Source organism: Brachyhypopomus gauderio, unplaced genomic scaffold, assembly GCF_052324685.1.
Source record: "Brachyhypopomus gauderio isolate BG-103 unplaced genomic scaffold, BGAUD_0.2 sc47, whole genome shotgun sequence".
NCBI classification, from domain to species: domain Eukaryota; kingdom Metazoa; phylum Chordata; class Actinopteri; order Gymnotiformes; family Hypopomidae; genus Brachyhypopomus; species Brachyhypopomus gauderio.
Window position 1 is genome coordinate 2,081,779 of NW_027506873.1, and position 9,791 is coordinate 2,091,569.

General features: G+C 45.9%; 1 protein-coding gene across 1 annotated transcript; it reads left to right on the forward strand.

Moving 5' to 3' along the window:
• The first annotated feature begins 1,289 nt into the window (after window positions 1–1,289).
• LOC143487530 (RNA-binding protein Musashi homolog 2-like) lies at window positions 1,290–8,403 on the forward strand. The gene is made up of 5 exons (XM_076986498.1): window positions 1,290–1,501; window positions 1,825–1,865; window positions 2,161–2,242; window positions 2,595–2,679; window positions 8,083–8,403. Exons 1-5 carry the CDS (start codon window positions 1,440–1,442, stop codon window positions 8,386–8,388), a joined length of 576 nt encoding a protein of 191 aa, XP_076842613.1. The 5' UTR covers window positions 1,290–1,439; the 3' UTR covers window positions 8,389–8,403.
• Window positions 8,404–9,791: the final 1,388 nt, after the last annotated feature.

A 9,791-nucleotide genomic window follows, 5' to 3' on the forward strand; every position in this document is an offset into this window, starting at 1 on the left:
CAAGATAACTGTTAATTATTCTGAGGATGTCTCTTTTTTAAAGTTTTCAGTTTATACGTTCTCTCCGTTGATGGTTTTATTTTTCTCATTTGGGTGAAATGATCCTATTAGTCAAGGACATAACCCAGTGAGTAAATACATTATAGCCATTTTTGTAAAACAAAATAACAATAGTAGCCTACTTTAATTAAAATATTAAAACTAAATCTAATAGAAGATTCAGCACAAAATAAGGCAAATAAGCCTAAAACGAACCAAAACAATAAAATAAATATACAAAATACACATTAAACACACTACCCGTGAGCATGACTCAGAAAGGCTAAAGCATGAATTGCGGTTTAAGACACTCGGAGTCTAATAATCATAGAATACATCTCCCTGCTGGTGTCGCTAAGCACGTGCGGCGCGTGCACGTTCACACAGTTCCTACGTACTGCAGCGTTCTCGCGCACGCTGACGACTCATGAAGGACTTGTTAATTAGTGAAGCTGAATCAGGTGTGTTGGGAACAGGGAACGCAAAGCAGTGCATGGAAACATTGGCCTAGAAGGCATAGTGTGAACCTGCACGCTTCTCTCTCTCTCGTGAGTCCCATCCTCTTCGCACTTGTCTCCTCGACTGCAGCGAGAACATAAACAGATAGTCACTGTAGCATGACTTAAAACCCACCGAGCATGCCACTTTAATTGAGCTCTCACTTGCGTTCAGATGTGAGGGAAAACTAGGCCGACAACCCCCTGGCTACCAAGCAGACTTATTCAGAGGTGACTGAGATATTTTGCTTCCTCTCGCACTGTATCCCATGAAGGCAGCTGGCCTAGTCAATGGCCTATGTCTACAAACAAACAAACCAAGAAAGCCCCCTGCAGGAACACGTTTCGTCTGAACGTTATGGTTTGCGGTTGCTTGCTAATACTTTTATAAATGAAAGGTACTTCAACTAAATCTAAAAGAATGAAGAGAATGGATTTCAATTTAATATGCAGTGTATAAAGTATGTTTAATTTTTACTATTGCTCAGTTGACCAACACCTGCCTTATCTACTTTCCTCGATTCCTAATTTGTATTTTCTAATTCATAACATTTCTAGGTAGGGACAAATTTATATTTAGACATAAAGTTTATGTCTAACAATGCACTTTCGGACAAGTGTTTATCAAAACGTCGAAGGGCTAAGCCCATTTTATCCAACAGAGGGCGTGGTTTTCATCTTTTTTTTTTAAGGCGGGCACTTTGAATGACGTCAATCGGATTGGTTAGATGACGAGCCGTCGCCCCGCCCCACACTGGCCATGAGAGGGGAGGGAGCAGGCTGAGCTGATCCCACGTGTGACGATTGCATTCCCGGTTCAGTAATATTCTCCTTGCGGGGTTCGCTTTGCTTTTGCCTTGTCTGTGTGTGTCTGTTTAGTTACTGCCTGTAGGTTGATTAGCTATGGATGGAGACGGGAGCCAAGCCACATCTGGAAGCCCAAATGATACGCAACATGACCCGGGGTAAGAGAATATGTTTTGACTTTTCTTTTTTGGCATGTATTTTTCATGCTCTAAATTGTTTAGACTGAACTGCTTGATGGGTTTAGCGCAACCATTCGTCCTTCCGGATACAGTTCGCTGGAGCGCTAGCATTGTTTGCTTACAGTCTAGAGCAAGCGTACCCTCGTTCATTCACAATGTAGCGAGAGTCGATTTTTCTTCTTCTAAACATCTGCTTGTTTTTACATCTCGGTTTGTTCGCAGGTCGCTTTTTATAAGTAGTTACACGTCAAAATGGCCGATCTTGCACCTGGACTCACTTCTACTCTGTTTTGTTCTTACAGTAAAATGTTTATTGGTGGCCTCAGCTGGCAAACATCACCAGGTAAGACGGCTCGAATGTCTAAATGTGCTTCTTTGTTAGTTGTTCTTGCTGTGCCGATGGAACACGCGCGAGCGGATCTCGGCACGGTCCCTGCGCGCGCGGCGTGGGGAACGTTCTGTGTCGCGCTCGCGCAAGGTTATTGTGATTTGCAGTCATTTGAAGTCCTCTATTCGACCCCTGTATTGCATCGCGGGGCGTTTTTAAGCAAATTCGTATTGCGATTGATTTCGATATTCGTGTTGCGACTGATCTCGCCCGAGCAATAACTCGACGTTTGCTTTCTGTTTATCCACAGACAGCCTTAGAGACTATTTTAGTAAATTCGGGGAAATAAGAGAATGTATGGTGATGAGGGACCCCACGACAAAACGCTCCAGGTAAAAGCGCATACTTCTGTTTCCTTTCGCTCCACCGCTGTGCGTCCCATTCAGTTCAAAATGTTCTATATTTAAAGTGTCCTGCTTTCTGTTTCACTGTCAGGTAGATTAGCGCCAGGGCTATCCGTACAAAGCTGCTGGCTAATGTCATTTGACATTGACTTGGGACTGTACTGCAACATTAATATAGTGTTCTGTCCTCCTTTCTGAGCCTAAAAATACACACAAACCGGAATGCTTAGAGTAAGCAATCGATACTTTACTGTAGGATTGGTAGGTTTAGTAAATTATGTGATGTCATGTTTTTAAAACGTGTTTTCTGATCTTCTGTCTCATTGTTTTTGTTCTGCAGAGGGTTTGGGTTCGTTACGTTTGCCGATGCGGCCAGTGTAGATAAAGTCTTAGCTCAACCACATCATGAATTAGACTCAAAGACGGTACGTTGCTCTTTATTGCATTTATACACTGTGATGTTTCCCTGCCGACACTGCTCGTCTCGTTTGCCTCTATTTCTGCCTGTCATAAATTATGCTAAACATGTTTATATATATATATATATATATATATATATATATATACATATATATACATATATATATATATATTAGTGCTTGGTTTTATGTTTGTTGTTTAATGAATAGCTAAAACACCCCCCCCCCCCCCCCCCCAAAAAAGTTCCCTAGACAAACTAGCTGGTTCTAGATTTTGTGTTGTGTTCTGTCGCACTTCGATATACGGAATAACCTTGGAAGTCGGAACTGTGTGTTTCAAACGGCAGCGCGTGAGCATCTGGCCTCTGAGCTCGTGGCGTCTACAATGATGCAGGCATTTATTCAAGGGCTTGGGGATGAGCTGTGTCCTTGATTGAAATGTATCCTCCCCTGGAGTAGCTTTAGAATAGAGTGCAATTGCATATCATGATTCATTCCCCGCGGCTTTTTCATAATCTGTTCTTCTTATATCAGTTGCAATCGATGCCTTGGACAGCGTCTCGTATGTGTGCCCACCCTGTCACTTTTTCACTTAAAAAACTATGTGTTTATTTCATTTCTAAGGATCGTTGTCTACAATACAGTCAGTGCATTTTTAAATATCCCTTAAGATAGTGTAACTAATTATATGAATTGAATCCGGCTAAATTTAATCCCGGGGACTTGGGTTTAAGCCTTACGTTCACAGCTTTTAGAATGTTTCTTTGAGAAAATAACCAAGTTTTGCAATATAGTTAACATGGATATTTAAAAGGTTGTTTATTCTGTTTATTTGTCTCATCATATTGCTTACTGTTCTTTGATGAGCAAACTTCACAGCCTATTTTAGCTTTTCTTTCGCCGACTAACATTAAGGTAATAACATTGTAGTGATTTATTTGCCGTACCAGTGTCCTTTATAACCATCTCGTCATGCAGCTCGAGGTTGTTGTTTTTAAACTTCTGCTTAAATCAGAACTCAAATCATGTTTAAGTACTCCAGGTATTCGTGTCCTACACTACCCGCCCGCTACACCCCACTTCCACTTTGTCATTTTTAAAAAGCCTTGAAATGTCACATGTAGTACAGCGCTCGCATCTCTGCACGTAACGGTAGGTGTAAAATGAAGCACGGCGCTGATTTCTGAAGGGCTGAAGGAGCAGACGACGCCCGTGTGAAATCAGTTTGGTCTGAAGTTGTTCCTCAGTGGGGGGCGTCAGGCACACGCGCCTCAATCAGCCCCGCCAACCGAGCGGCGCGCGGCGGAAAAAATAAACGCCTTGATTGCCGGAGTCCGCTGAAGGGCAGCTTGGGATGTCTGAGATGGCTTTTAGATTCATCAGGAAAGGGAAATGTAGGTTATTAGTCGCCAGGTAGCGGTGCGTTTTTAGCGGCTTCTGGCGTGAGGATGGATATACTTTTTCCAATCCAGGGGTGTGTGGGGGGCGTAGATGATGTACAGGAAGAGATTGGACAGCCTTTAAAATCTGCTTGTTGGCCAACATTACATGAGTGCTGCGTTTTAAATGTATATGCGACGCAGGCTTAATTCGATGTAAATATCACTTCGGTGTTAAATCATGTTGTGCCCCTGCCGTCTATTCGAATTTTCCCGCATTAAGAAATGGTGTCCATCCTTTTAGCGTGGCTAGTGCTCATCTATGTGCTTTGAATTGTTCTTAAAAATAGAAGCAATTTCTTTGGGAAGTATGTTTCTGTTTTGCAGCAAAAGAAAATGAAGGGGAAATTGCAGTTAAAGCAGGTTATGATTAAAGACACACTGTTTGCCTCCCATTTTGTCTGTGGAGTGTGTAATGATTTCCAATAATATGCAGGTGTGTGCTCTTTAAAAAGGCCCACACTAACCTTTAAATATACCAGCAGAGGTGGACTGTAAGGAGTTGTACGTTTCGCATACATTTTATTTACTGTCTGTTTATTCACTGTCTTCCTGCTTCCTGTCGTGGGAATCCACAGACCTTTAAAAGCTTTGTTTTCTCTTTGATCTTGGACACCTGATTCAGGTCGTGACAGGTTTATTACTAGGAGAGCTGGATCACCCGTAGCAGAAAAGGATGTGCTGTACGTTCAGGCCAAGCCAGACAGAGGGCCTCTGGCTCTGGGACAAAAGGCATTGCATTATGATGGGTGCATTCCATCCAAAAGAACCCTAGATTATTTATGAATTACCCAGTTAGAATTTAATAAGCATTAATCTGGCTGGGGATATGGGACTTACGATACGATCCTTTTCTGAATTCTTGGTCAGAACCTGTGATTGGCTCTTTGTCTCAGTCGTGGACTTGAACAATGGAATCAGAAGCCGCGGGCCGGGCCAACAGAGTCTCCAGCTCATGGGCTGGTTGGGGCTTTGGCTTTGAGTCCCTGTGCTTGGTGTACATGTCTCCTGCGTTCCATCATTTGCTTGTTTGAATGGGAATACACTTTACTGACCTAATGAGAACAGGTGGCCTGAGCTACTTATGTGCAGAGAGGTTCTGGCAGTTTGGTATTGCTGGTCTGGCCTGAGATGAGAGCGTACGTGTCCACACATACAATTGTGTGTGTGTGTGTGTGTGTGTGTGTGTGTGTGTTAGACTGTAGTAGTGACGAATGTGGACCTGTGAACCCTGTGAGTGATGCTGCTGTCTGCATGTCTGCGGTGCACCTGCGTGCTCAGCTGGCCAGCGAACTCTGACCTCGTCTCCAGTGAGCTGGACACGTCATTGCGGTCAGCGAGGTCGTCTCCATGGGTAAGCGAGGAGCCGTTGCCTGTCGGACGCCGCGGGGAGCGAACGGCCTCAGCAGGCCACGTCCGGGCTGGCTGTGCGGGGCGACGCTCAGTGTAGCGCTGTCTCTGAGCAAGCCCGCTCCCACGGCCCGGCAGCTTGTGTCTGAGCAGGTGACGTGTTTGTGCGATTGTTGCTGAGTTTGCACCAGTTTGCAACAAAACCCCTCCTCCCTTAGTGTTAACGTCATGCCTTAAGATTACCGCTAAACGTTAAGGATGATGTAAGGGTAGTGGGAAGGAGGTGGAGCGTGAGCAGTGCACGAGAGCAGTGCACGAGAGCAGTGCACGAGAGCAGTGCACGAGAGCTCTAATAATGAATGGAATCCATAGGATGGTCTGAGCCAGATGGATTCTTTCTGCCCTGATCTTTCTCCCCATGTCTCTCTGCACAGGCCCCGAGAGGTTGATAGAAAGGGCCCATGAGTGATTTTCATGCATTAGTTTAGTTATACTCCTCCTAATGGCTGGGGGTTTTGTGTTTGAAGGCGAGGAGAACAAGAATCCCGGAGAGTGTCACCCCTTCATCCTGAGCGTCACCCCTGCTGCCATGGCTCTGAAATAGTGACCTCCAATCTAGGATGAAGATTTGTGGTCAAAAGAGCTACTGTCTTATTAATAACAACGTAACGTATTATTGATTATTGACGTGTGGAGGAGTCGGGTGATTATCCCGCTAGAGGCGTTCCTTACGTTGAGGGAGTGTCTCAGCAAGGCAGGCTTTACATCATCTGCTCCTCGTCCAATCAGAGATCCATCCATCAGCCCCAGTTTGTTGTTGTTTTGATTCATCAAGTTTTTTGTCCGTTTCTTTCTTCTGTCTTTCTCCCTCTGTTCTCATCTGCGGTGGTACGATGTGAGAGAGGATATCTGGCCACACCACTGCTTCTGAATGTGGGCTTAATTCTCTCATCAGTGCCACATTTGCATAAATACCTGAACTGAAAGGACACAAATTGTTGGCATTTTCCTACTCGCTTGGGTCCACAGAGAAGCCATTCATCCCAAAGGCTGTGGCCCAAAATGGGAAAGTGCGTTCTGATTGGCCCACATGGCTTACCTTTTTATGACATCTCACATTCGATGGATGAAAGGAGAATTTGGACAGATGATGTTTTTTTTTTAACCTTTTTTATTTTAACTCTGTGCCACATGTAGGTTTTTAAGTGTACTTAACCTTGTGTTAATTAGACAAGACACACTTCATCAGGGTTTGCTGTTTTTACCTATGGTGACCTCAGTTACACATCAGTGTGTGTAGGTCTGCTTCACCATGGTTCAAGGTCAGTGTTCAAGGTCAAGGGTTCAAGGTCAGTGTTGCTCTTCTCCATTTGCAAGGAGAATGTTTGGAATTGGGTGGCGTTTTTATGTGTGTTGGGGCCTTTAAAGAAAAGCCTCATCGGAAAGTTAACCTGCTTTGCAATTCAAAGCGTGGTGTTGTCTTTGTTCCGATACGGCCGTTTCCGTGGAGTAATTGAGGTTGAATTGGTTGTGCCTGGGGCTAATTGCTAAAACGAATCATTACATGGAATTCATTATGAGGACAGTTACCATACCCAGGTGTTATGGAATTCATCTCCTAAATTGACCTGATTTGCAAAGATAACAATCATAACTCTGTCAAATGGAATTATGGTGAGAGGGGGAAAAATACATATAGCAGTTTCTCCAGATGAGTTTTTCCCTGTCATGCTCTGGATAGGAACAGTGTCGGCACCGTTTTAGAGGAAGGAAGAGGGGGCGTGGCTCACGGGCCATTCCAGCATGGAGCGCAGTGATGTCACCAGCGGAATGGAAGCCTGCGGGCCTATAGCGTGCAGGAAAGTGCATTCCAGGTGTTGGCGTCATGACATCACAGCCCCCCCCCCCCCCCCCCCGATCTCCCACACCCTGTGAACTCTCAGGTGTAGATCGGGGAGATGTGCCCCGACGTTGAGATCTTTGCCTTGCCGAACACGGACAAGTAATTTTCTGCAAGAGAACAATTTCGATCTGTTTACGTTCACCCCCCCCCCCTCCCCATTCTGCTACGTCTGCTTGGCTGTGATTGTTTGAAAGTTTGCTTTTAAAGAGCCGTATATTAGAGCTGAGTGGAGACAGCATGACATTGGTGCATGAAATAGTTTTTCCTTCAATCCAAATGTAAGATTTATAAGGCTCCTAACTGCAAGAATTCACAGGGTTTTTTTTTGGGGGGGGGGGGGGGGGTGGTGCGGGGGATTAACGAGACGACCAGCAGTGATCTGCTGGATGAACGTTAATCTCAAGCCTCCTTTTTAGTTTTCAGTTTCTGGTGTTCTCGTGGATCCAGTGGCCACTCTGGGTCTCTGTGCGTTGCCTCCTGCTTGTAGGTTTTGCTGAGCCACACTGTGATGCCACCAACCATCTCTGTTAGTGCCTCTTGTAGACAGTCTGCCCCAGAACATGCTCATTTTCTGTATTTTTTTAGCTGTAATGTTTATGATGCTTTGATAGGACTGTAAAAATGGATAAGGCATCAACTCTGCTGCTGTTGTGTGCTGTTTATGCTTTTGACGTCGTTTTAACACGTCCTCCCTGTTTTCTCCCCCTTTGTGCACAGATTGACCCCAAAGTGGCCTTTCCTCGTCGCGCTCAGCCTAAGGTAAGAGGTCTTTTCATTCCCTCGGTGCACCTCCTCCGCGTACTTGTGGCAGGAGCGCCGTGTGGGCGTGGCTACGTGCTGAAGCAGGATGTCGTCTTGGCTCCTGCTTCGTCATGGGAAGCTGCTCTGCTTTTCAGGCCGTATTTCTTTTTTGTTTGCGTCTTCCTCTGCGATGTGAAGTCAGTCTCGTCGATCTTGCCGGTTGAGCCCGTCTGTTCTCAGAGGCCACAACGTCGTCCTGGTGCTCGTGGCCGTCCGACCTGACGCGTGATGGGAACAGCGGCTGGTGCAGAGTTGGCTTCCTCTGCTGGGTGTCTTCGGCATCTGACTCCAGCTTCTGATAGTGTGGCTGTTGGTGTGCGTCATTCTAATGGTCTTGTGGAGATGATTATGATGTTGTTGTTGTTGTTGTTGTTGCCTCCGGAACTTGAACACTGTCCAGTCTTTATAGGTCTGGCCTTTTATTTTCCTTCTTTGTCACAAAACGAGCTCGGATCACTGATGGCCTTTGTTTCGTTCTTCACCCATCTCTCCTGGCGGTGTTCAGAGAGCCTATTGAGCGAGTCAAATTTCAAAGCTTTCAAAGTCTGAGCACATGGTGTCTTAAGGGTATTAGCATATGCTTAAGAAACTACTAGAGTGTTATTGTGGTGTGTGTGTGCCCCCCCCCCCACCTCATTTGCCTGTGCATTTCCTTAACCTTTTCTCTTCCTGGAGAGAAACAGCAACAAAAATTTCCCCCAGAGCATCAAAAAATAGTAGAGGCATTTCACCGGTGAGTCCATGGATTCCTGTCGAATGGGGAGAAAATACATTTTGTGCTTGGAGGCACGGCTGTTATCTTTTTTTTTTTTTTTTTTTTTTTTGGTCCTTCCAGAACAATATGATCTCTGTAGCAGGGGCCGAGATATAAGCGCGGGACCGGCGCTCTCCGCCTCGCTTGGAGTTGGCCGCCGCGCGTTAAAAAGGACAATGGCGGATTAAAATAATGCGGCCCGCTAGCGGGAGGTCGTCCTGGCTGCTGTGGACCAGGCGAGCAGCAGGACGGGCTCATTAGTGGATAACCAAGCTCTTATTTGTTTCTCTATTAGGCAAGAGAATGTGGGTTTCAAAGGATCTCTGCGCAATAGGATTAAGACAGATAGATTAGCACCGTGTTTCTGCTGTTTAGCTTTTGTTCACCCCCCCCCCCCCCCCCACACACACACACACACACCCCCCACCCCCGTGTAAAATTGATTTAAGGCCCCCATAAGCAGGCTGGCTCAGAGACTGCCATTTAGAGCCGTGCTCCGTTTTGCATTTGTCATCGTTTTCATTTTCCCTCCCTCCCTCCCTCTTTCCGGCGAGTGGTTGCATGGCGGTATCGGTTTCAGCTGTTCCCCTGAGCAGGCAGGTGTTTTTCGACGGCCCGTCTCCGGGGAGGGAGGGGGTATTGGGGGGGGGGGGGGGTGCTGCTGTGTGATGGTGCACCTTGACCTACTCTCAGACCTTTGCTGACAACACCGGGACTCGGTTCAACTCATGACTGGAGAGCTCTTCGCTGTGCTGGTAGTCACTGAAGGAACTCATGAGGGTTTTTCTACAGTCATTTCACTCTGATCACAGATGCACTTTAGACATATGGAGATGTCTGAGAAACACTGCGATTCTTGCAATGACACAGT

Bases quoted from the DNA above. Each gene is read 5' to 3' on its own strand.
- LOC143487530 (XM_076986498.1), top strand. From the start codon at position 1,440: ATGGATGGAGACGGGAGCCAAGCCACATCTGGAAGCCCAAATGATACG. The intron at 1,866-2,160 runs GTAAGACGGCTC...GTTTATCCACAG, and splicing joins CAGCTGGCAAACATCACCAG to ACAGCCTTAGAGACTATTTT. The intron at 2,680-8,082 runs GTACGTTGCTCT...CTTTGTGCACAG, and splicing joins ATGAATTAGACTCAAAGACG to ATTGACCCCAAAGTGGCCTT.